Source organism: Hippopotamus amphibius, chromosome 5 (assembly GCF_030028045.1).
Source record: "Hippopotamus amphibius kiboko isolate mHipAmp2 chromosome 5, mHipAmp2.hap2, whole genome shotgun sequence".
In the NCBI taxonomy this organism is placed as follows: Eukaryota; Metazoa; Chordata; class Mammalia; order Artiodactyla; family Hippopotamidae; genus Hippopotamus; species Hippopotamus amphibius.
In genome coordinates, this window is record NC_080190.1 from 146,048,335 (window position 1) to 146,075,547 (window position 27,213).

Here is a 27,213-nt window from a genome sequence, read left to right on the forward strand (position 1 = left end):
TTCTCCAGGGGGAGCCTCTTTGCATTGCAGTGACAGGCTCAAGAGGGCCTGTTTCACCCAGCAAGCACTTTTTAAGTCTTTGCAGTGTCAGTTCTGCTAATAGTCCAGGGGCCAAAGCAGTCACCCAATATCAACAGAGCAGGGAAATCTGTTCTGCCCTCAAGGAGGGGAGAGGCATGCATATTTGCTGAATAATCCGAATTATTATGGTTCTTCTCATATACTGCAGGTCTTTTTATTTATTTATATTTAAATTTATTTGCTTATTTAATTGAGTTGGGTCTTAGTTGTGGCAGGCAGAATCAGTTGCAGCATGTGCGATCTTTCATTGCGGCATGTGGGATCTTTCATTGTGGCATGTAGGCTCTCTAATTGTGGTGCACAGGCTTAGTTGCCCCACGGCATGTGGGATCTTAGTTCCCTGACCAGGGATCGAACCTGCATCCCCTGCATTAGAAGGTGGATTCTTAACCACTGGACCATCAGGGAAGTCCAACTGCAGGTCTTTTTAAACTGTGAGTTTTTAGTGCCTCTGGTCATGGGCTCTTCAAAACTTAATGCTAATTCATAAGCCTAAGAATTTGTTCCCCCTTGGTATTGGAATTTGTTTTGCCTTATCCCCAAAGGAAAAGAATGACAGTTTATTTTGTAATCTTGCTCCTAGCAGCTTCCACCTAACTTTGTAAGGGAAGAGGTTGCAAATTTAACGTAAATCCAATCAGAGATGAAAAGAAAGAAGGGAGAGGAAAAAATAGAATTAATTAGTTAATCACAGATTTTTTTTTTCTTTATATTGTGAGAGATCTTTTCAAATTTTCAACTGAAGTTGTCAGGCATTCTCTCAAATTAAATCTTTTTCCCCTAACAGGTAGTTCAGGTTCCAAGTTCATCATTCACAAAATTTAGGGTATCATGGCCAGGGTTAAAGGTAGGTCTACTGGTAGTCTAGTTCCTTAAGAGCTGTAAATCAAAGCTTTCCATTCATACTTGTTTGGCTGATTTTGATTAATGCAACAAATATAGGAGGATCTTATAAAGTTTAGGACATATATTTGCATACTCTGCAAATCGAGGATTCTGAAGAATTAAGTGCTTAAAAAATAGATCAATGATATTTAAAAATTGTACTCATATTTCAGCACTTTTCTCTTAGTAGCCATTATCATCATCATATTTCAATTTCATTTTTCCCTAAGGAATAAGGGTCCATCCCAATTCAAAATTCCAAGTGAGAATTATTTTATGTTTCAGTTCAGTGTGGTATTAAACATTACGGCCTTCAGGTAAACAAAGACATTTAGAACGTAAGTAATGAAATGCTATACTGACCTCTTTAGAGACTTCCATAGACTAGACTAATATTTACCTTTGCAGCTGTTCATAAGAGAAGGAATTTTCTAGAGGTAGATATTACTATTCTTTGACTTATGTTCTTCCACAGGCACAAGCATTGTTCCCTTTCAGAAGAAACGACTGACTCATATGTCTGGATGGATGGCTCTGATTCCAAATGCAAAGCACATTAACTGGTATTTTAAAGGTGTAGATCACATAACCAACATATCGTATATGTCAACATTCTATGGATTTAAGGTAAGCAAAGAGTTGTGTAATCCATCTTCTAATAATTATGATTGCATATTACTCAAATGCAGTCCACACACTCCTCCTTGCTCATACCAGTTGTGAGCCCAGAATGCTCTTGCCTCACATATTGACCTGGTAGAGTCCTGCACACTTTACATGACCCATCCTAGATCTCAGAAGCAAGCCAAAAAAACCCTTCGTTAAGAATCAGAAGTAAGCAACCTTTCTGCCACATTCCTGTAGTACTAAGCTTGTGCCCTGTCATTATTACCATGATAATAACTAACATTTATTGAGTGCTTATGATGTTTTGGGCAACAGTTAAGGGCTTTATAATTTGTATTGTGAAATACAGCAAATACAGAAAATTATAGAAAGTAATAGGCCAAGTCCTGTATGCCCACCACCTAGCTCTATCTGAATCTGACATTCTGTGACTGTTTACTTCAGATTTTTTTAAAGAAATAAACATTGTTAGATGAAGTGGCTTTTAGATGGTGGCCACTTTAGTGGCTCTGATATCAATCCCCACTCTCCACTGCTACTAGTCACCAGTATCCTGAATTGGGTGTTTTCATCCCTTTTCATGTTCTTCTACTTGTACTACCTGTGGGCAGCCAAAAATTACAATACTGTTTCAAATGTTTTGAAATATTATAGAAATTAAATATTCTCTGAATGTATACCTATATATGTATGTGTGTATATATACACATACATATATATACAGACTTATATATATATTTATAGAGAGAGAAAGACAGACTTTCATTACCTTAGTGATAGAGTTAGCATTATTGCCATAGACAGGTAAAACGTTAATAAACAAAATATAAATGCAAGATGAAAAACAAACCAAAACAAAACTTAAGTTTCAACATAGGGGTTAATTAACATCATCAAATTAGTGTATATTACACAGGATATTAACATATAAAACAAGTCACTTTTTTTGCAAACTGTTGTAGGAAGAAGACTATGTGATCGTATCTCATAACTTCACTCAAAATCCTGATATGTTTAATATTGTTGATATGAGGAATGGCTCTTCAAATCCATTGAACTGGAATACTAGCAAGAATGGAGACTGGCACCTTGAAGCAAACACTAGTACTCTATATTACTTGGGTATGTATTCAGTAGGCAAAAGTGATTGTTTTATCTATTGCTTCATCTAAAGGAGGAGAAAAACTGCTTAATGGGCAGATGTCTTGAATGTAGCAGGATTCAATAGATGTTTGTTGAATTAAAGAATGGAGACTAAATTTAGCCTGGAAAAGCCTTGAGTTGAATTAAGAACTTACCTTTTATGTTTGGAGGTAGCGCCAACACTCATAATTGACCCCAAGATTTATTTCACAAAATTAGAGGAAATAAGTACAATGAACTGTCATATATTTTGTTTCTATTTTTATTGTTTAACTATTTTTGGAAAATGAAAATATTTAAGAATAAATTTTAATTGGATTCTGAAATATGTGTTTTTGTCAAGATATTTTGACTCTGCTTCTCAATAAGACATGCATTTTGTCAGAATTTCTTCATACCTATTCCATACATTTGAATTATACCAAGTTACTATCTAAATAGTATTTTCAAATTGCCATGATTTTGTTTACATTCAAGTACTTTGATCATCATGTTAGTTTACACTGCTTTTACTTCGCTTTCAGTGTCAGGAAAAAATGACCTTCATCAGAGCCAGTCCATTTATGGGACCCTGGATCCTTATGTGAAGGATGTTGTTATTAATTTCCAAGCTTACTGCTGTGTTCTCCAGGATTGCTTTCCTGTACAGCCTCCATCAAGAAAACCAACTCCCAGGAAGCGACCAGCCACATATAAGTATACAGGCCTTTTGTTCGTTGATATACTCCAGTAGTTCTTTTTTTTTTTTTTTAGCTCTTTATTGGAGTATAATTGCTTTACACTGTTGTGCCAGTTTCTGCTGTTTCAAATGTTTTGAAACATTATAGAAATTACAACAAAGTGAATCAGCTGTATTTATACATATATCCCCATATCCCTTCCTACCCACCACTCCTTCCTACCCTCCCTATCCCACTCCTCTAAGTCATTTGCCAACGAAGCAACTGACAAAGGATTAATCTCCAAAATATACAAGCAGCTTAATATCAAAAAAGCAAATAACCCAAACCAAAAATGGGTGGAAGACCTAAATAGACATTTCTCCAAAGAAAACATACAGATGGCTAACAAACACATGAAAAGATGCTCAACATCACTAATCATTAGAGAAATGCAAGTCAAAGCCACAGTGAGGTATCACCTCACACTGGTCCAGTAATTCTTGACAGCATCCTTTTCCTGTGTCATCCTGGCTGAGATACTGGTGCCCTCCTCCTGCAAGGTGCCTGTAGGTCCCAAAGCACTTCCACACTCATTGCTTCACTTAAGCCTTACAACCAGCCTGATGACAAAATGGAAAAAATCTCACAAAGATTATGTGCGAAAGTTACTGTGAATCTCATACTTACAGAACATTAGATCTGGATTATTAGACCAACTCCCTTATTATATAGATGGGAGAGCCGAAGCCCAAAGACCTTAAGTGAATTACCTGAGGTCACAAAACTTGTTGATGACACTTCCAGTACAGCACCAAAAACTGTTTCCTCATTGAACCAATGCTTTCTGAGCAGATGGCATCTCTTTTTCCAGAATAACTGTCTTTTTGTGTCTGTGTGTGTGAGTGTTTTTATTTTTTATTGAAGTTTAGGTGATTTACAATGTTGTGTTAGTTTCTGGTGTACAGCAGAGTGATTCAGTTGTACATATACATTTTTCAGATTCTTTTCCATTATAGGTTATTATAAGATATTGAATGTAGTTCCCTGTGCTATACAGTAGGAACTTGTTTATTTTATATATAGTAGTTTGTATGTGCTAATCCCAAACACCTAATTTATCCCTCCCTGCCCCCTTTCCCCTTTAGTAACCATAAGTTTGTTTTCTATATCTGTGAGTCTGTTTCTATTTTATAGATAACTTCATTTTTATCATATTTTAGATAGAATAACTGTCTTGGTCAAATCTTATAATACAACTTATTTACTTACTTCTCTCTATATGACAGACTCTGGGTCCATCCACCTCACTACAGATAACTCAATTTCATCCCTTTTTATGGCTGAGTAATGTTCCATTGTATACATGTGCCATGTCTTCTTTCTCCATTCATCAGTTGAAGTAAGCCAGAAAGAGAAAAACAAATACTATATGCTAACTCATATATATGGAATCTAAAAAAATGGTACTGATGAACCCAGTGACAGGGAAAGAATAAAGATGCAGATGTAGAGAATGGACTTGACAGGGGCTGGGGTGGTGAAGGGAAAGCTGGGGCAAAGTGAGAGAGTAGCCTTGACATATATACACTACCAAATATAAAATAGATAGCTAGTGGGAAGCTGCTGCATAACACCAGGAGATCAGCTCGATGACGGGTGATAGAGAGGGCTGGGATGGGGGTGTGGGAAGGAGCTGCAGGAGGGAGGGGATATGGGGATATATGTATACATACAGCTGATTCACTTTGTTGTACAGCAGAAACTGGCACAACAGTGTAATGCAATTATACTCCAATAAGGAGCTTAAAAAATAAAAATAAAAAGTAAAAACATAAATAAAAAATAAAAAAATACAACTTTATTTCAGATATTCGATTTCCTAAATATATGTTAATTCTTCTAGTTAAAAATAATTTTTCTGTCTTTGAAACTTATAAAGCCTTTTACCTTTATTTCTCATGTGAAACATCACTTTCTACCTTATGTTACAGTAATTATATATACCATCATATATGGTACTATTACATGACAGTGCTAGTCTTTAAGAAGCTTAAAGGCATGATCCTGATTTGATGTGTATTTGTGTACCTTATGGGCAAATAACAACCATAAAAATAATAATGGTGATGATAAAAGTTAACAATTAGTGGGCACAGAAGAGCCCACTACTGTGCATCGAGTACAAATCAATATTATTTATGAATTATGCTTTCCAAATATACAGATACTGAGATAACTTATTGCACAAAAGAATAATAATTGATTTTGCTTATATATTCATTCAACCATTAAAAAATATTTACTGAGCACCTGCTATGTGCCAGGCATTGTGCTAAGTGCTGGGATTCAGTTGTGAACAACATAGATGTGGTCCCTGCCCCAGTAACACTCACATTCTGTCCTAAGAGACAGATGCCAACACAAGCAAGCAAACAAAAAAGTAAACAGGAAGTAAGGTATGTGAGTATGAGTTGTGATAAAGGAAGGGAATGGATAAGGGCTGGGACATAAACAACATGGCAGGGCCCTCCTTTGGGTAGATGGTTAGGAACAGCCTCTCAGAGGGGGAGACATTCCAGTTGAGAGCCAAAGGATGAGGAAGAGCTGGCTGTGCAAAGGATGGGTTCTAGGCCAAGGGAGCAGCTTGGGCAGAGGCCCTGACATGGGAAAGAGTGTGGCATATCCAGGAACTGAGAGGAAATCTGCAAGGTTGGACCCTGGTGAGCAGGGGAGAGTGGCCTGGAGATGGCGCTGGAAACAGGTGGCAATCAGCCCAATCAGGCAGGCAGTTAGTGTTAAGAAATATGAGAAGCCTCTAAATGTTTCAGCTGATAAGTGACATTACATTTTGAAAAGGCCACTTTTACTACTCTGTGTTACAGAGGGACAGTGGAGAAAGCAGGGAGGCTTATAAAAAGAGTCTAGAGAACTTCAGAGGAGATATGCGCCATCAAGGTTATTGGCCAAAAAGCCCTAGATAGTCTAAGGTAGATAAAATTATTAAATATTTACTTAGTGCTTATTACAACTCATGTAATAGGTTTAGGTTGGTGTAGACCAGGATGTGATAGAAGTATGTGTTGATACACTGCATGTATATGTCATAGGATAGGTTTTTTCCCCAATATGAATTCTGCTCACTAGATATAGCTATAGTGGGAATTATCGATTTGTATTTTGCAGGTAGCTATCAGTGAAAACAAACAGAGTCTTGATCCAAAGCTGGTATATCAGGAATAGGATATACAGTTCTAGCTACAAAACATACAGATGCTTAGTTCAAGAGGTACTAGGCTTTATTGGTCATAACAATGGGCAATTAGAAGAAGACTGTATAGCATGTAGTATAGTGCTGCTGGGGTAACAATGAAAGGCTTGAGAAACGCCAGATGAACTCAGCTATTGGATCCGTGCAATGCTGATCAAGGTGTTTAGGAACATACAACCTTTAAACAAACCTTCATTGAGATTGCTTCATGAAAAATGTATTATTGTGAGTCTAGATAATCCTAAATGATCCTTTAACTGCTAACCTCTCTTTTAAATCCATGAAGACAAAATTTCTATAACAGGATTTTTGATCAACAGATTTTTTAGTAATACAGCTTAGTAATTCAAATGTGTGATAAAAATATGCTTTTGACCAAACAAACTGTATTGGTTATTTGTAGAATTTCTTCGTTAGTATCATAGAATTTTCAAAAATTTTTACTAGGTCAGGAGTAAAAATGTTCAATCCCTGTGAACATTTTTAAATGAAAAAATACCATCAACTTTATAATAACATTCTTTGTAACAATTTGCACTGAGATAGTTTCTAGCAGGCATAGTGATGGAAAGTGGAGACCATCTCTCTTCCAACATGCTTTCCATATTTGTTTCAATTTAACATAACCTGCACTCTGCTTATAGACCTGCCATCCCCGCCACAGCCCAGAGGCTTACCCTTGTTGACCCTTCCTTGCCAATTCAGAGACCATTCTTCCAGCCCTCTTTCACAGAATCTAGCCAACTATATACCCTCCTATCCCTTTCCCCATGAAATAGCACCATATGTAAGGACAAAGGTTGCATTTCTTTTCACTTTTCCACTGTGTGAAATCTTATAAGGAAATCAAGTTATTTACATGTTAGACAAAATTAGGGTATCACAATAAGGATTTGGTAGAAGAAAAAGTGATTCAGATAGTTTTCTTCAGTGGAGAAAAAAACTATATAGGTAGTTTTGTGTGTTGAGTACTTAACTAATTGCATGCATTAACTTGTTTATTTAGTGAAATTATCTAATTTGCATTCTCTCATCCCCGAAACACCTAGTATAGTGCCACACGCTAAGGAGATGCTCATTAAGTAGACAGAGATAATACTTAATGGAAATATTTCTTTTCTCTTTTCAGCTTATGGTCAAATGATTCTTTTTGGCAATCATCTCGAGAAAATAATTATACCATACCTCACCCAGGAGCAAACGTTGTTATTCCTGAAGGTAGATGCATAAATGTAAATAAATAAAATGCTTGTGCTTATTCACCGTTAGGATAGATACCACAATAGATAGCAGTTAGGGTAGATACCTTTATGTGGCACACCTTGCGGAAAGAGAAAATGTGCAGAGATGGATTCAATTATTGCGTCCTGGATGCAAGACCTCGCTTCTGGGTTTTATGTGGATTTAAACCTGAATATTAAGAATAATAGATTTTCTGAGAGAGACAAGAACTATTCATTGTGTGGAAAAAAGGTCACGAACTTCAAAATTAGGACTCACTGACAAGGCTGTCAGTGTTTTATCTATAGGCTGTAGTCTATGGGTTATGTTATATTCCTTACATCCAAGTCTTGTTTTATAGGAACATGGATTGTGGCAGACACAGATATTCCACCAATGGAAAGACTCGTTATTTGGGGGGTTCTAGAACTGGAAGATAAAAATAATGAGGGAGCTGCAGAGTCTTCTTACAGAAAAGTTGTTTTGAATGCTACCTACATATCACTGAAGGTAAGGGTGACAGTCTTGTAATTTATACCCTTATTAGCCAAATGCTAAAATGTTGGAGATTTACTAAGCAAATTATAAGAAAGCATACTCAATTGATGTGATTAAAACACAACTGGCTCTACCCCATGAAATGCAAGCCTAAGTTAAATATATTTCTGCTTTCCTTTAAATTTTAATGACACATTCCTTAAGCAGTAATTATCATGCGACCTTTTTAGTGTGAGGTTTCCTCATTTTCAATCCTTTAGAATATTTGTATTATTATTAGGTAAAGCTAAACTCACAGCTTGTTGTAACTAACAGAGAATCCACTGGAGTTCTGAAGAAAAAAATTAAAGGATTTTAAGCCTTTTTTTTAAAGAAAGCAAACAGTATTTCTTCAAATGAATGGATGTAGATGGCATTATGAAAACCAGGAGCAGACTAATAAAAATATTTCAGTTGTTTGGAATAATCACCTCATTCTCTCATAAACCTCAGATGTTCTTGAATATGTAACAGTTTAATCAATTTAATTGTTCTGTCAGTCTTTTACTGGTGTTCATTTAAAAGAATAGCTTAACCAAAAAGCTATTAAGCACCACTAAAAAATAAATGGGAGCCTTTCTTTCGTAAAACTGGGCCATTAATGCTTTAAAGGTGTGTGATATTTCGGTTAGATACAGAGCTGAGAGGTAAATTAATGCTACAATTGAATCCTTACCTCATTGTTTAATAGTTTGATAACAGGTTAAGTTATTTAACTTCTTTCAGCATCAGTTTTCTCACCTATGAAATGAGAATAGTAATTCCAATTCATGGGTTTAGTGTAAAGGTTAAATGATATAAAATATGTAAAGCCTTGCATGTTATGTCTGGCGTAAAATCAGCAAGCATTTAGTAATAGCGATTTTTATTAACAGTGATGGCTCCTGAAAGCATAGCTTGGATGTAAGTAGAAGAGTATATTTTACATACACTGCATTTTAAGATACAGTGTGACCTGTGCATACAGCACTAGTTTAGGTTTTAGGAGGTCTCAGTTTTAGGTCCAGTTCTGGCAGTAAGTCGATATTGAATTTGACCTTGGAAAAATCGTTTAAACTGCCCATCCCAAAGTGGATGGGTTAAATTAAGGTCACTTCTAGTTGCAATACGGTTCTTTGTAAAGCAAAAAGTTCATTCATTTTGCCTAGGGGAGGCTGCCAGTCTTCCTAATTCCTTTTTTATGGGGAAATTTTTCCTGCTCAATTTTGAAGTATTAACGATTTTCTGCTTCACTGCAGGGAGGTAGATTAATTGGTGGCTGGGAAGATAGCCCTTTTAAAGGAGAATTACAGATTGTTCTGAGAGGGAATCATTCTACCCCAGAGTGGGCTCTTCCAGAAGGACCAAATCAAGGATCAAAAGTCTTAGGTATGTGTTTCCAGATACCCAAAGAGTCATATTAGTTTTGAGAATCTACTTTAAAACGTGTAGCACTAAAAGACTTGTTATCAGTTCACTATGTTATGGTATCAGAAGTTTTTACAAGTATTGATTTGTGTAACGGGTTATAAAAGTTGCCGAGATTTAAAAAAATTAAATCCTGTCACATTAAAATATAGAAGTGTGTATTGTAAACCAAAATGTAATTTATTGCAAAACTAACATTAATGAATCACTGCATATGTATATTACTTCTCTAATCTGTTTTTTTCATAATCTTTCTTTTATATAAGCAATAACACTTTTCATATTTTAGTACTTTTCCCCTAAAAGGTAACTTTCCCGTACATTATTCCTATACAGTATTAATAATCTGAGTCAGTTGACTCTACTATCAGTTATTCAATCATAACTCCTGCATTTGTGTGGCTGTATGTATTCCTATTCGAGTCTAGAAAGCAACGGACCTGAGAGAGTTTAATTTGGTCCCAATAAATAACTGCTTTTATTAATACCACTTCATATTTATTTAAAAGACACATAAACGTGCTGCAGTTGCTCCAGATTACAGTTTCTAAAAACAGTGATGATAAATAAGGGGATAAAAAAATGGCTTAAGATTGAAGTAGCTCTTCCAAAACAAATTCAAATATTAAAGAAAAATTTCCTGAGGCAGACAAATTCCATCTTAATTTTTTTTTGCTTTTAAATATTTATTTTTTTATTTCAAAAATAACATTTCTAACAACACAGAACAATATCAAGAAAAAAACGCATCTTTCCAATTCTACTCTCCTCTTGAGGAAACTAACATTAGCAATTTTTACATGTTTTTTTCATGCTTTTTTATCTATGCCTATATTCATATTACATAAAATGACTTGTGGTGCCTTATACAAAAACATGGTCAAACTAAATATATTACTGTGCAGTTTTCTTGTTAACATAGTATGAATGTATGTGTCGATCTTTCCAGATCGATACTTACATATAAAACTCTTCCTTTTTATAGCATATTATACTACGGTATTAGTAATGTATTCTAATTTACTCCGTTCTTCTATTGATACACATTTGTATTAATTCTATTTGGATTAATATTTCCAAATATTGTTGTATTAAGCATCCTCATTCATGTATCCTTGTGTACTGGATTTAATTTCTAGGGACCAGATTCTTAGAAATGGGTCAAAGAGTCAAAGCCTTCCTACATAGCCCTGAGCAGATAACCCCAATTCTTTCTATTCGTTCTAAATGTTCAGTAGCTTATTAAAATACATCTACAAACTGTTTCATTTTATGCTCAGTTCTGTGTGGTGAATAAATAGGTGTGTTTTTATCCTGCAGGGGTGTTTGGTGAGCTGGATCTTCATGGAATTCCACGTTCGATATATAAAACTAAGCTCTCAGAAACCGCGGAGGCAGGTTCCAAAGTCCTCTCTCTGATGGATGTTGTGGATTGGCAGGTAGAGGAATTACTATGTGGTAGAACATGAAAACATGCAATGGGTCAGCTTAAAAAGGTTTCTTCTTTATTCTCATGGACATTTATTTTCTCACACGATTAACCAGACAAGAAATGTATATTTTGCGATTAGCTTGCACTCAAAAAGCTGACTTGATAGCAGGCATTTAAAAATTGCGGTATCACAGGTTCTTCAGAATGTATAAAGAATATTATGGATATATTAGTTATGAAAGGAAAATATGAAAGCTTGAGGGTAAAAGTATATTTGTTTCCAAATTCTTGCAGAATGGAAAAAAGAATTATTTTAAATACATTTTATTGTTATCTTGGTTATCTCTTTACTTCTAATTTTGTGATTTTACATGTTAAGCATTTGGAAAGGAAACATCCTGACGCTCAGTGATATTCAAAACATGCCCATGTTAAATGACAGATTTTGGTAAAATTGAATGGTGGCAATTCCCATCTCTACTGCACTCATAGGCTTGCATAGGCCACAGGCTCACATGTTTTGCAGATGTTAAAGGGTTCGGGAATGGATGGATTCCTTTTCTGGGCTCTCAGATCTCAGCCAGTTCCACTCTGCTGAGAATGAGCTGTAAAGTCACAGAACAAAGAGAGGCTTAGTCTGAGTAAATGAATACAAATCATCAAAACATATGGGGCTGGCTCTCTGAATGTAGGGCAAAATCAGTAAATAGGAGGAATTATGGAGAGGTATTGTAATCTACTTACAATGCATTTGTATTTGTGATAGTTGAGGCATGACTACTTTTTAAAAGGTGATTAAATGATTTAAATATCCCTGGTATTTATCCAATTATCATTTATTATTATTTATACAATTAATATTTAGCCTAGTGTCAGACATTTTCTAGGCATAGAGGATTCATTTGTGAAGAAATTGGTCAAACTGTAGGGGAAATTGCATTGAGGTAGGAGACACAGACACTAATTGAACAAATAAATATGTTAATTTTAGATTATAATCTTCGTGGCGAAAGAAATAAAACAGGTGTGATAGAGACTGCCATGGCAGAGGGTGGCAGACAACATTAAGTAGAGAGGCCAAGGAAAGCCTCTCTCAAGGGTATGACAGGGTTCAGGACATGCTACCCCCAAATATTGAATATTTGAAGCTGAAGAAATTTCTGTGCGTGCATGAAGGACTTTCTGGCCTTCCCCTGAAGCAGGCCATAAACCCTTCATGTGAGAGTTGCCCTCCCTGTACCCAGAGGAAAGGATCATCCTCAGCTCTGAAGATTGACAACTTAAAAAAAAATGTACAACGTGAGAGCTGTGAGTTAAGTTTTATTTGAGACAAAATGAGGACTGCAGCCCGGGAGACAGCATCCCAGATAGCTCTGAGAAACTGTTCCAAAGAGGCCAGAGGTGGTGGTGGGGGCGGGGGCAGGGGCTGGGGTGTTTCCCTGGTGGTGCAGTGGTTGAGAATCCGCCTGCCAATCCCACGTAATGCGGAGCAAATAAGCCCGTGCGCCACAGCTACTGAGCCTGCACTCTAGAGCCTGTGAGCCACCACTATTAAGCCCATGTGCCACAACTACTGAAGCCCTCATGCCTAGAGCCCATGCTCCACAACAAGAGAAGCCACTGCAATGAGAAGCCCGCGCGTCATAACAAACAGTAGCCCCTGCTGTCTGCAACTAGAGAAAGCCCGCATGTAGCAATGAAGACCCAATTCAGCTAATAAATATATATATATAAATAACTTTTTTAAAAAACCTTTTAAAAAAAGAGGCAAGGGGGAAGCTCAGTATATATGTGGTTGTGGTGAAAGGGAAAAACATACCATCAAGCACATATTGTTTACAGAAGGTTTCTGCTCGTCACGAGGAGCAGTCGTCACCATGAAGGATTTTTAATGTTTTGCTAGGTATGAGGAGATACAAGAATTGGGCTCATAAAGTTGGCTCCTGAAAATATCTAACTATCTGAAGACCTGTTTTTCACAGAGCACAGAGTGCCTCATTTCAGCTCTCCCCACCCCGAACACCCTTCAGTGAGTGTTGAAAGTCAGCAGCTGCAGTAGCACACGGTTTAATCCTTGTAGAGGGAGATGGCAGGTGCCAATGGCGAGTGCCAACTGCAGTTGATAAGACAAGGGGACGCAGAGACGAATCTGAACGGACAAGCCTTGCTGTTGCCGTTTCCTACACTTAGCTGACACCCTATCACAGTTGTCCTCTGCTCTCCACTCTTCCTTAAAAATGCCCGGGTTTAACAATTTCTTCAGGTCTTTGTTTCCCGTGTTGTGTAAAACTTATATTGAATAAATTTATATGCTTTTCTCTTATTAGTCTGCCTTTTATTACAGAGGTCCCAGCGGAGAACTTGGAAGGGTAGAGGAAAAAGGTCTTTTTTCTCTGCTGCAAGTACATTTGAGCAGAGACTTGGATGACAGAGAGGAGATGGTCATATTCAACATACAGAGATTCTAAAACTTGATCTTGCTCTGTCACTTATCTCTGCCTTTCTTAACCTTTCAGGAATATCCAGTGATAGTTAATTGTGTGAAAGAGAAATCTGGGGAACATTTTTTTAAGACTTGAGAATATTATCCTGACCGATTTTTAATAAAAATATGAATATATTTGCTTTGATCTAATTTTTAAAATGTATACTGCCTGTGATTTTATGAAGTGACTGAATTCAACTTAAGGAAATGTTGAGATCATTCAAAATATAGAACTCTTGCTATCAAACAAAAGTATATTTATTTTAGAGACCTAAACATATGCTTTGTTCCCTCCGATAATACCATGGTTGTAACCAATGTAAATTAAATTAGAATTATTTAATAGCTATTAAGGAATATAAAGCTATTTTTTCAATTGTTCTTGAATTTGGCACTTGAATTTTTCTAAGGAGGGAGAAGAGGTTGTGATAACAAGCACAAGCTATGATTTACACCAGACGGAAACTAGAAGTATCGTTAAAATCCTGCATGATCACAAAATTCTCATTCTCAATGATACCCTTTCCTACACTCACTTCGGTAAGTGCCTGTTCTTTAACCAAATAGATACGTAATTAAAATGTCTTGAAATATTCACATTTTCGTGCTCTCCTCTGTAACTGCAATTGTTTGATAAAAACATCTCACAGATTTTTACGGAAGCATATCACTCAGATTGGCACTGGTACCCAAAGGGCGCTACTGTTTGTGTGTTGGCTGCAAAGAGTCCTGCTGTATGTATTTATTCATTCAGTAAGTATTCAGCAGTGACCATTACATTCTGTGGGGTAAGGCTGGCACTTTCTGTTTTAGGCAAGCTTCCAGAGATTCTTACGCACGCTGAAATTTGAGAACCCTTGATCCAAGAGCATTTTTGTCCTGATTTGTTTCACGGGCACATTCCTTAGGGGTAACTGCACTTAGACAAGCTACGGCAAAATGGTAAAAACTCTCATTCTCAAGGAGAGAAGGAATTCGGTGGAATCAACGGAAGATGATCTTTCAACGTGCAGGATCAGGGCTTTCCCAGCACCCCAGCCTTTCCCCATTTCACATGCTACCTTCATCTGAATCCCAGGAAGTGGAAGCAGACGGCAGTGTAATGTTAGAAAAGCCGTTCCGATGCTTCTGATGCTCCTGAGACCTCCAGCTAAGGCAGCATAATACACTGATGGATATCTGAGCTGCATGAAAAAGAAACTTAAAAGAACTTTCTTAAGTAGCATTTTGATAGAAGCATGTGTCTATCATTCTGTATCACATATTTTTTCTTTAAGTCAAAAGAAAAAGGTTTCTTTGAAGAACATTTTAATCGCAAAATAGTTTTTGAAGTTTGACAGTATAGATTCTTTCATTTAAAGTACCAAACACTTCTCTCTGTTTGAAACGTACCTGCTTGTCTTAAAGTTTTGAGTAAGACTTCTAGAAATGTAGAATGTAATTTAGTTATGTCTTAAAATTATTAAGATGTAAAGGTACAGACTATGTTTGCTCTACTACTGCATATTTATAAAGAATTGTAGTTGGTGCAAAATATGTCACAGAAAAAGCAGAACAAACCAAGGTTTAGGCATCAGGAGAGGTAATATCTGTGTGTTGCTGATTCTCCACATGGCTGTGGGCAAGTTCTTTTACTTCTCTATCTCATGTCCTGATCTGCTAAAATTACAATAAGCTTCCCAACTTGTCTCACAAGAGTGTTTTTGTGTATAATTCGAAGTGACTGCAAAACACTTATGAAGCAGTAACTTTATAAGTGCTGACTATAATAATCTTTTTGCTGTAAATAGAAGAAATACTTTTGATTATATTTATTTTATAAATAAAATGGTATAATTTCTGACTGCCATCTGTGTACTTTTAAGCGTGTAACTCTAATCAGTTCACATATTTGTGTTCACTTTTGGCATACTAGAAAGTTATGTGGCCTGTGAGCTGCAAAGAAACTAATAAAGACAGGTATTTCTCAGTGTTGATAGTAATCTAATGGTCCTTCTGCTGCAGCTGAAAGATACCGTGTTCCTGGAACTGGTCAGAGCTACACATTAGCAGCTGATGTTGGGATACTGAGTAGAAACATCAAAATACTTGGTGAGGATTATCCAGGTTGGTTGAAGGAATCTTTTGGTGCACGTGTCCTAGTCAGCTCATTCACTGAAAATATGGTGACTTTTAAAGGTTAGTACAAATTCAGTTTATTTTTCTAAATGAAATATAGCAGGGTCTCTTCTGTGTTTGGTTCTTAAATAATCCTCACTCCTTTATAGGATCATTTGTGTTAAAAAACAAAATCCAACTGAATAAATTTTAAAGACTTTATTGGCTTTATTCAAGGATTCATGAATTGGGAGCATCCAATCTAGCAGCTACAAAGGACTGTTAAAGAGCTGTGCAAAATAAAAGACTTTTACAGGCAGAAGGGAGCAGGAACAAGGTAGTTATATTTGGCAAAAAAGAGGATGGGTTACTGCAAGGTTACTTTCCCTGTAAGGGGAGGCAGAGGTTTATCAAGCAGATTATCTAAGCCACGCTGATCAGGCCATTCCTGATGAACTGGTTTTTTGATTGTTTTTTGTTTTGTTTTGTTTTGTTTTGTTTTTTTAAGCTCTTTATTGGAATATAACTACTTTACACTGTTGTGCCAGTTTTTTCTGTACACCAAAGTGAAACAGCTGTATTTATACATATATCCCCATATCCCCTCCCTCCTGCGACTCCCTCCCACCCTCCCTTTCCCAGCCCTCTAAGTTATCACCCATCATCGAGTTGATCTCCCTGTGTTATGCAGCAACTTCCCACTAGCTCTCTATTTTACATTTGGTAGTGTATATATGTCAGTGCTACTCTCTCACTTCTTCCCAGCTTCTCCTTCACCCCACTACCCACCCCGTGTCCTCAAGTCCGTTCTCAGGCTTAGCAAAAGTGACTCCATTTTGGGCCTGCTGTCTTGTTTTTAACACATTGAAAAATAAAGCCTTGAGAGGGATTATGTAGTCCAGATGCCACTCTCCAGAACCAAATTCCTAACATTATTCTACTAATTTTATCTTTACAGGCAAAATAATTATCAAGTTAACAATGACCTTAGGTAACACCTAGCCCAAACTTGCACTCAAACAGAAAGCATTTCATAACAAGCACAACTGATCTGTTACTTTTGTTTGAAGGAAAATTTCAAACATATTTCAAAAACAGAGAAATGTATAATACTTACCATCACCAATTACCACAGATACCAACTGTGGCCAATATTGTTTGACCTATGTGCTCACTTACTTTCTTCAAGCCCATGGATTATTTTGAATCAACAAGCATCTATTTTTTAAGATATAACTGTCATATAACATTGTGTAAGTTTAAGGTGTACATTGTGTTGATTTGATACATTTATATATTGCAATATGTTTACCACAGTAGCTAGCTAACATCTCTTTCATGTCATATAATTATTATTTATCTTTTTGTGGTGAGAACAATGAAGAGCTAGTCTCTTAGCAACTTTGAAGTTTATAATATGGTATTTTTACTATATCCCTAAGCTGTATATTACATTATATCTCCAGGACTTATTTATTGACTAGTTGCAAGTTTATACCCTTAAACAGCTCCCTATTTCTCCCACCCCACAGGTCCTAGTAACCACCTTTCTACTCTCTGTTTTTATGAGTTCAGCCTTTTTAGATTCCACATATAAATGAGATCATGCACATTTAAATCTCTCTGTTTGACTTATCTCACTTAGCATAATTCCTTCAAGGTCTGTCCCTGTTGTCCCAAATGACAGAATTTCCTTCTTTCTCACTCATGGCTGAATGATATATGTATACATACAGTGGAATGTTATAGATAGACAGGTAGATAGATAGAGAGGGAGGTATCTCACATCTTTATTCATTCATCCATTGATGAGCACTTAGGGTGTTTCTGTATCTATTCTGTTATGAATGAAGCAATCACACAGTACTTCATCTGGAAATATTTCAGTGTGTAAATCTAAAAGACTGCTTTAAAAACATCTGTTCTTACAGATTTTAAAATGTTAGTAATAATTCCTAAGCATCAAATGATTGTTCAGAATCCTCCAGTTCATTACAGCTTTCCCTGCCTTCCTCCCTCCTCCCTTCACCCCCCCCACCCCGTTCCTCTCCTTTCCCCTTCCCCTTCTCTTTCTTTTCTTTCCTTCCCTTCTTTCTTTCCTTCTTTCTTTTTCACTCTCTTTGTTCAAATCGGGATCTAAATAAGATCCATGTTGCAATTGGTTATGAATCTTAAATCTCTGATTCATTTCTCTTTCTTTGCTATTTATTTATAAAAGAAGCTAGGTCATCTGTCCTAGTGTTTCCGATAGTCCAAATTTAGTGATGCATCCCTAGAATTTTACTTGTCCCTGCCTCCCTTGTATTTTCTATGCATAAGTAGCAAATTTAGAACTAGCAAATTGACCAGACCGTGACTCAGTTTTTAGGCAAGAATTCCTCATAGTTGGTGGTTATTTTTCCATTAACAGGCACATCATGTACGATTGTTTTTCCCTTTATGATGTTAGCAGTTATTAATTTTTTTAAAGAACTTTTATTGAGATACAGTTAACAGACAATAAACAGCATATATTTAGAGTGTACAATTTGGTATCCCAATCTCCCAATTCATCCCCCCCAACCCTCCCCGCTTTGCCCACTTGGTGTCCATGTGTTTGTTCTCTACACCTTTGTCTCTATTTCTGCCTTGCATTTCCTCTTTCATAGTTGTTAGCATTCGCCTTATGTATTGAGGTGCTCCTATATTGGGTGCATATATATTTATAATTGTTATCTCCTCTTCATGGATTGATCCCTTGATCTTTATGTAATGTCCTTTCTTGTCTCTTGTAACATTTTTTATTTTAAAGTCTATTTTATTTGATGTGACTATTGCTACTCCAGCTTTCTTTTGATTTTCATTTGCATGGAATATCTTTTTCCATCCCTTCCCTTTCAGTCTGTATGTGTCCCAAGGTCTGAAGTGGATCTCTTGTAGACAGCATATATATGGGTCTTGTTTTTGTATCCATTCAGCCAGTCTGTGTCTTTTGGTTGGTGGTTAGCAGTTATTAATGATCATTGCCTGGGTCTATTGAATCACTGAGGTTTAAAGTGGTGATATTTTAATTCTCCCATTCCCTCCTCATTTATAATCTCGAATATTTCTATGAAGAGAAGCCTTCCCAGACAACTACTTGACTACTCTGAAGGATAGTTTAGATAGGGAAAATGTTTGATTCTTTCCTCTTATTAACTAGCTTTCAAAATAATGAGTTGGCTCCCAACCATCCTCCAAAGGTGACAAGGAGTTTTTGTTTTGTTGTTAGTATCTTTACTAGTTCCATGGATTTAAATATATTTGATATGTTCTAATCCATTGTGATCATTAACCTTACTGATACTGAAAATGCCCTCTTGTTGACCTTCAGAACCTTTTCATGTTGGTACCTAAATCCTCCTTCTGACTGTTTTTTATTTTTTAGCTTCTTCACTTTCTGATAAAAGTACATGTTGTAATTTTTTTTTCTTGCTGAGACTGAGAGTGAGTTCTTCCTCCATGTAACCCTGGTTCTTTTTATTGGAAGCTGGTGTTTCAATCTCACAATCTGGGTAACAGGAATAATCCTCTATTCTTGGACTGTTTCAACAGGCCCTCACTTGGTTACCACACTGCCTATTCCATTTTGCAACACCTCTCCTTTGAGACAAGCTTTATATTGAGCAGGCAGCTATCCCACTATAAGTTCTACCTATTGGTCATAATCTGCCAACAGAGGCTTAACTGATGAGCAGAACAGCAATAATGATTGTAAAGTAATACAAGATTCTAGACACGGTGCTAAGCATTTAACACATATTATGTCGTTCAGTCCTCATGGCATAAATATTGTCCTCCTTTTAAAGACAAAGAATTAGATGATTCGAGGGGTAAAAATACTGTGATCTTGGATACTAATCCAGGGTGCCTCACTTAAAGCCCCATGATGGACCCTATTCCCATGTCAACCTTTCCTTGCTCCAATAAATTATTTTGTGATGTAAGTAAAGAAAATGCATCTATGGCTTTTGTAGGCCGAGGTGGTCTGTAGTAATCATTTCTTCTTTGTCTCTTTTTTTTTTTAATTAAAATTTGCTCTTTATTCTTTTTTTTTTGTCTCTATCTTATTAATCTTATGTTCTCTACCATACATTTAACTGCTGACTCATGGATTTCCAGACAGGCTTTTCCCTTGTAGTATAAAATAACTTTTCTCCAGTGCATTTTATTAGATACCAGATTTTGAAATGAGGACTATCCTCTACTGTATTTTTACCAGCCATGGATCTCCATGCCTCAGTTTCCCTGTATAGAAGACAGGAATGATAAAAGTTCTTAACTCATAGATATTGTATGAGAATTAAATCACACATTGCCTGTTAAGCACTTAGTACAGAACTTGGTACAGAGTCGTCTCTCATGGATTGTCATTGCTGTTCTTAATAATCTATGAAATTGCCTTTTGTCACTTCAGTGGCACTTATGACAAACTCAATCAGCAGCTACTTGGCAATGCATATTCTGGAAAAAATTATGTAAAGATAATGTCTTTAAAAGCTCTTTTAGAGCATCAAAATTGAAATGTCAGGTGAATTATAACTTCTGCCTCATGCCATGCATTCTCAACGGGGACAGTATCACTACCAACAGGTGAAAACTGACTCTTGGGGGACAAAAAGAAACTTAAACAGTTTGTGGTCCTCCAAAGGGCCACCATACATTGACAGATATGTAGTATATCTGTGGTATTAAAATGTCATGGAAAGGGGATGCTATTCAGAGAAATAAATAAATAAATAAATAATAAAAAGGTTCTTGTGAGGGGCAGTGAAAAAACAAGTTCAGAAACATTGCCTTATTTGGATTAGAAGAGCAAAGAAAAATGAATACAATTTCCATGAAAAAGTTGAAAACAAATTTGTAATTTGGAAAGTTACAAAAACTTTCATAGTTTTTCAAAAATTTTTACTCAGTTTCAAGGAAAAAAAAAGTGTAACTCTTTCCCCCCCCTAGGAAATGCAAGAATAAGTAATGTGGAATTTTATCACAGTGGTCAAGAAGGCTTCAGGGATAGCACAGATCCAAGATATGCTGTAACATTTCTTAACCTGGGACAGGTTTGTACTTTATTTATAATTTTTGTATATACTCAAAATTAAATATTTTGATTTTGATTTTATTTTCATTTAACTTTACTAAAACCTATATCTTAGAATTGCTAAGGCTATAATCTAATATGGGAAAACTTTCTTAGGGACTTCCCTGGTGGTACAGTGGTTAAAAATCTGCCTGCCAATGCAGGGGACACGGGTTCGATCCCTGGTCAGGGAAGATCCCACATGCTGTGGAGCGACCAAACCCATGTGCCACAACTACTGAGCCTGCGCTCTAGAGCCTGTGAGCCACAACTACTGAGCCTGAGTGCCACAAATGTTGAAGCCCACATGTGCCTAGAGCCCATGCTCTGCAACAACAGAAGCCCCCACTCTCCACAACTAGAGAAAGCCTGTGTACAGCAATGAAGACCCAACACAGCCAATAAAAATAAATTTATTAAAAAAAACTTTCTTAGATATATTTCCCATTAACATTTTTAGACTCACAACAGCATTTGATCCCAGCCATTTCATGCATTTATTTATGGTCAGTGAAAAAAAAAAAAAAAACCGTAGAAAATGCAGCACATAAGATGAAAGAATTGAAGATCTATGGTAGTATTTCACATCTCTACTTTACAATGACCAAAAATATTTCCAAATAGTTACTATTAAACAAAATGAGTATTTCTTAAATTTCTCAAATGAAAAGTATGTCTGTATATCCATGCCTCTATCAAAAGTGGGAAAATAAATATGCTTAGAAGGCTGGTGATTTGAGAAAAAATGAGAAAGACCATATTTCTTATATAGGATTTGAAAAAGAACAGATACATGTGTATGTATAACTGAATCACTTTGCTGTACACCTGAAACTAACACAACATTGTTAATCGACTATGCTCCAATATAAAATAAATTTTTAAAAAATATATATATTATTGGGGGGGAGATAAATTGGGACTCTGGAATTAACATATACACACTACTATGTATAATATAGATAAACAAGGACCTACTGTATAGCACAGGGAACTGTACTCAATATTCTTGTAATAACCTATAAAGGAAAAGAATCTGGAAAAGAATAGATTATATATGAATAAGTGAATCATTTTGCTTATATTTGAAACCAATACAACATGGCAAATCAACTACACATTAATAAAAATAAATAAATAAAATTAAAAATTAAAAAAAAATCATGTAGGTTTGAAATTGAAACTCCTAAACCACTCATTGACTGTTTCCTACAGACATTTGAATTGTAACACCTTGCCTAAAGTATCGACTTTTGTGATTAAAAAAAATCCCTGGTCATCATATAATAAACTATTCTGAAAAACAATTTTTAGTTACTTAGCATTTTATAGGTAAAGATAGAAATATAAATGCATAGAAGAGCACTGGAGAATTTTTAATTCATATTTAAAGTAAGCAGTTTTTTTTGCTTTATTTAATCATAAATCAAAGATATAGGGCAATTTCCCAGGATAAAAAGATCTACTGGGAAATCATCTCCTTTCATGGAATGTAAATTAAGTATCTTATTTATCAAGATTTGTTTCCTGAAAATCACCTACTTCAAATTTTTTTCTCTAAATAGACTTTAGTTTTGTTTTTAAAATGTTCGCTGAATCTCAATGTTTTATAGATTCAAGAACGTGGCTCATCTTATATTCGAGGCTGTGCTTTTCACAATGGCTTTTCCCCTGCAATTGGTGTGTTTGGGACAGATGGATTGGACATAGATGATAACATCATTCACTTTACAGTGGGGGAAGGTAATATGATAATATTTTGGTCCAATAACATGTCTTTCTGAGACACCCTTGTCTGCAAACTCTGGAGCCATGGTGTCAAATTGGTCTTTCTGCGAGAATGGAAATGTTCTAAGTTTGTGCTAACATGGGAATTGCTAAACTGCATGTGGGCACTGAACACTTGAACTGTGGCTAATGTGGCTGAGAAACTGTACTTTTAATGTTAATTATACTTAATTTAATCGTACTTACTTTACATTTAAGTAGTCACATGTGGCTATGGCCATCATACTGGAAAACACAGCTCCTAGAAGAATTATTTACCATACTGTGATCTTATGTGAGTTATCTAATCATCAACAGTTTAAATTACCATAACTTTTAACATACTTCTCACATGTCAATCAAAAAGATTATTCACAAATAAAGGTTATTAGTTTCTAAAAAATATATTTGATTGTAGGGGGTTAGCCTTTCTTGAATATCAGTCCAAAGCATAATACAAACTCACTGAAAGTGTTTAAAATTTGTGTGTGTGTGTGTGTGTGTGTGTGTGTCTGTTAAAATCTAAGGTGGAGCCTGTGAATCCACATATTTAACAAACACTCCAGAAGATTCTAATTCAGATAGTCTATTAAAGAGATAAAGTAGCAAAGAGTTTAAGAGGGGTCACTCTAAAATCAGAGGGGTTCATTTGTAAGGCTCAAACAAGAACAGTGATTTCATGGAAGAAATGAAAGACATTCCCCAGAGCACTCATTACAAATGTATATATATTTGGGGGGATTTTATTTTTTTTCCAGGCATAAGAATATGGGGGGATGCGAACAGAATCCGAGGAAACTTGGTTACACTTTCAGTTTGGCCAGGAACCTATCAAAATAGAAAAGATTTGAGTTCGACTCTCTGGCATGCAGCGATTGAGGTAGTGTGAACAAATTTAAAACTATAAGTAGACAAAATTATAATTGGTAATTTCCTTATTGAAGATTATAATTTCTGTAGAATTTGTAAATCTCAAAATGTCATTGAAAACAATTTCTTCCTTAGATAAAGATTGCGGGTAAAGTGAGCTGATTAAAGGAGTGAATGAACTTTCTTTAAAGATGTTGAGAGTTCCAATAGCCATTGGATTTTTCTTTGTGTTGATGTCCATTGGTTTAAATACTTCTCTTATTTCCTTGCTTCTCCAACATTAATTATTGCTTTCAAGTTCCATTACAGGGTCTCTCTCTGCTTCTAATTGACTGAATGCCTTACACATATTATTGTTTAACTCTAAATTTAGTTTCTTTCCTCATATGTAAAATTAGAATGATAGACTATAAAATCGCTAAAATCCATTTCTCATCTAAAATTCTATAATTCTATATGTAAGATTATTTACTCTTATCAGATATTACTAATTGGGCCCTTCTTGTTTCCCATGAAGTTTCTTCAATTACTACATCAATTAGATGTAGAGTGAAATTGTAAGCAAGAAAATAGAAATTACAAAGAGAGGATTTGGAGGAAGGATAGCTTCCTCTTGTTTTTATTTTACCTACTTATACCATAGGAAAGAAGAGGAATTTAAAAAGCTCTCTTTGAAAGATAGGATAAGGATTGAATTTTTTTTTGTGCAACTATTAATAATCACCTTAAAGCAAAATCTGAAAGCCTGAAACTCAGTATACATGTATAAGATAATAATGTTCTCTTTTCATCTATTTATAGATGCTAGAATGTAATCAGATGTCAATTCCAAATCTTTAAAGTTGTCTGTATCTTCTGAAAGGCACTTATTTTACTTTCATGAATTCCATTTGACTCTTTTTATCATGATCTTTAAAAATAAGGGTGTTTAATAAGCTTTAAATAAGTGAGATTTGGACTATTTTGCTGATACTATATAGGCAAGAACTAAACCTCTGTGCTCTATACTTTTCATTTTCCACCACTCTGATTTGGCTTGTAAAATAAAATTGCCTAGTAATTACCTAACGCTTGTTCTAGCCCAGTTTTTTATTATAGCAGATTTTCTTTAAACTGATGAATGCCTCTACTAAATTTTATAGTCCACTGTAATTGCCTTAGTTGTCTCTTTCATAGTAAATCAGATTGGTAACAATATAACCAAAAAGGGTGATAACATGTTTGTAGCCTTAGTATAATACTGGAATTTGGTCTGTGGCTTATTAATATTGAACCACATCCAGTGGAGTTCATGACTGAAATGAAAAAGTCTAAGGTATAGTATCTAGTGGTAGGTTTACACCAAGAACCTAAGGTAATTTCAATACTTCATTTGTATTATAAATTTGAATGGGGTGAATAGTGAATTAAATTTTTACTCCTGAAAGTATCATCATAATTAGTTTTCTTGTGTGTGTTGCATACCTGCTCTCATTGCATAATTGTGTAAGAGCCTGACTCAAAGCATTTTCTTTATCACTGTACTAGATAAATAGAGGGACCAATACAGTCTTACAAAATAACGTAGTGGCTGGATTTGGAAGGGCAGGATACCGCATCGATGGCGAACCTTGCTCAAGTAAGTCTTTGGCATAGAGTCACGAAAATGAGGAAATAACTTGTCCAAATTTGTTAGAAATAAATTATTGTTTGTCAGTTGAATATGTAATATTGCCCCTTCCTAGGCACTGAGAGAACTTAACAAACTGAATTATTTCCATATAATATTGAGTTTAAAGAAAAAATTAAAATCGATTTTCTTCTCCACCTTCACCCACATCATCCCTCTCGGGCAGCTGCAGGATGCCGTGCTCTTCCCTGGTCCTGGGATACTTCAGACCCAAGGCCTCCCCTGAGACTGGGCCTGGTCCTCCTGGGACTGGGCCTTGCTGCTCCCCAGGCCTCCCCTTCACAGTCGCAGCCTCAGGGAAGGGGCCCTGAGCTCCAGACTAAGGGAGGTGACCAGCCCTGTCCTTGTGATACCCCGTGTCCTTCTGTCCAGTCCCATGCCATTAACTGTGCCTGCCACAGTGTGTTTGCATTCCTGATCCCACTGGACATGAGCTCTTCCTCAGCAAGGGGTCTCTTTATTCTATCCCTGTGACTGTGGAGGGGGATGAGAAGGAAAGAGACAATCCGAGGGATAACCAGGGAGACAGAGTGAGCCAGAGAGTAGAAGGGAGAAAAAGAGGGGTAAAGTACAGAATGGTGGACAACTGGGTCCCACAGGCTTGGAAAGACACAATAAGAGTGAAAGAGAGTAGTCATCTGGGCAAGGAGCAGTGGGGTAAATGAAAGTAAACAAAAGGGATCAGCAGAGAGATGGGGGAGGACAGAATAGGATAAGGGGTGTTGACTAATAGTATCAAGGGAATGAAAGAAGGATAGATCCTTAAAAATAGACTTTTAAGAGATTTATTTTCCATGTTTATGATCCAAAAACTCTAACGGCAGCTTCAATGCTAGATTTGATGGTATCGGAACAGTGATTATTTTATCCCACCACCACTTTCCCCAAAGCAACTTCTAAGCATAGAGATACATGCCTGTAGGGATATGCCACTATTTCATGCTTCCGCTTTAAAGGAATACATGCTCACTATTCATGTGTTAGAGCCTGCAAGCACGAAAAAATTCAAAGGACATGAACAGAGCACTTTCAGGTACATTTCTCTCTACCAGATTCGCAAAAATCAAGAATTAACTGAACAACTGCTCAGTTGTTAAGGCTGCAGGGAAACAGGAACGTTTACACATTGCTGATTGAAGGACAAAATGATCGAATCCCTATGAAGGGGAAACTGGCAAGCACAAAGTTTTAGAGGCGTTTACCTTTGACTCTGCATTTCTACTTCCTGTAATCTAACAGCTGCCACCACAGCCGTTAGAAAAAGATTTGTGAGCAAGGTTATGCATCACCGCGTTGCATGTATGGCAGAAAACTGAAAGCTACCGTGTGTCCAGTTACTGTGGGCTAGTTCTATAAAGCCAAACATTGGAACACTAGGCCCCTCTAAAAAAGAAGGAAAAAGATGCATACTGTGTATCAATGTGGAGAAATCACCAGGATATTCTAAAATAGCCTGTGGAGGTTGCAAAACAGTATATGTAATACTGTTTCGTGTATAGTACGTTTTGTGGAAGAAAGGGAAGAAAAGAATATGTATGGTATATGCATTTACGTAAAGAAGCACTGGAAGTGTAAAAGCAAAACGTCATTGAAGGTGAGTAGAAACAGGGTGACTGGTCACTTATTACTGTATAACTTTCTTAAACCACATAAATTAATCATTGAATCAAAAAAGTAGAAGAATAATAGACCTGCAGGCTTTACCTCTTGAGTAACTTAGCTAAAGGAAATGGAATTATTTCTGAAAAATGTATAGCCCTTCTACAGTTGATATTTTTAATCTCTGTAGTTATTTTTGAAATTCTTTGAATAGCAGTTTTTCCTGTAAATTCAAAAGTTATTGACTTTAGCTAATTTTATTCTTGTGCAAAATACATTTTGAGGGAATAAAACAACTTTGCCACAGAGATAACTGATTCCTTGATGTATGCTCTTTTTAAGTATTTTAGTTCCCAGAGGCTTAA

At 36.1% G+C, this 27,213-nt stretch overlaps 1 protein-coding gene across 1 annotated transcript in view; it reads left to right on the forward strand.

Annotated features, from left to right (window-relative positions):
- The window catches only part of PKHD1L1 (PKHD1 like 1), a 154,188-nt gene that overhangs the window by 101,417 nt on the left and 25,558 nt on the right, over nt 1-27,213 (forward strand). The window contains exons 51-63 of the mRNA XM_057736239.1: nt 1,442-1,593; nt 2,556-2,715; nt 3,261-3,432; nt 7,796-7,884; nt 8,249-8,397; nt 9,663-9,792; nt 11,152-11,270; nt 14,159-14,288; nt 15,753-15,926; nt 20,820-20,923; nt 22,557-22,686; nt 23,469-23,590; nt 25,108-25,198. Coding sequence (XP_057592222.1) covers nt 1,442-1,593; nt 2,556-2,715; nt 3,261-3,432; nt 7,796-7,884; nt 8,249-8,397; nt 9,663-9,792; nt 11,152-11,270; nt 14,159-14,288; nt 15,753-15,926; nt 20,820-20,923; nt 22,557-22,686; nt 23,469-23,590; nt 25,108-25,198 — 1,722 coding nt within the window. The remainder of the gene's footprint in view (nt 1-1,441; nt 1,594-2,555; nt 2,716-3,260; nt 3,433-7,795; nt 7,885-8,248; nt 8,398-9,662; nt 9,793-11,151; nt 11,271-14,158; nt 14,289-15,752; nt 15,927-20,819; nt 20,924-22,556; nt 22,687-23,468; nt 23,591-25,107; nt 25,199-27,213) is intronic.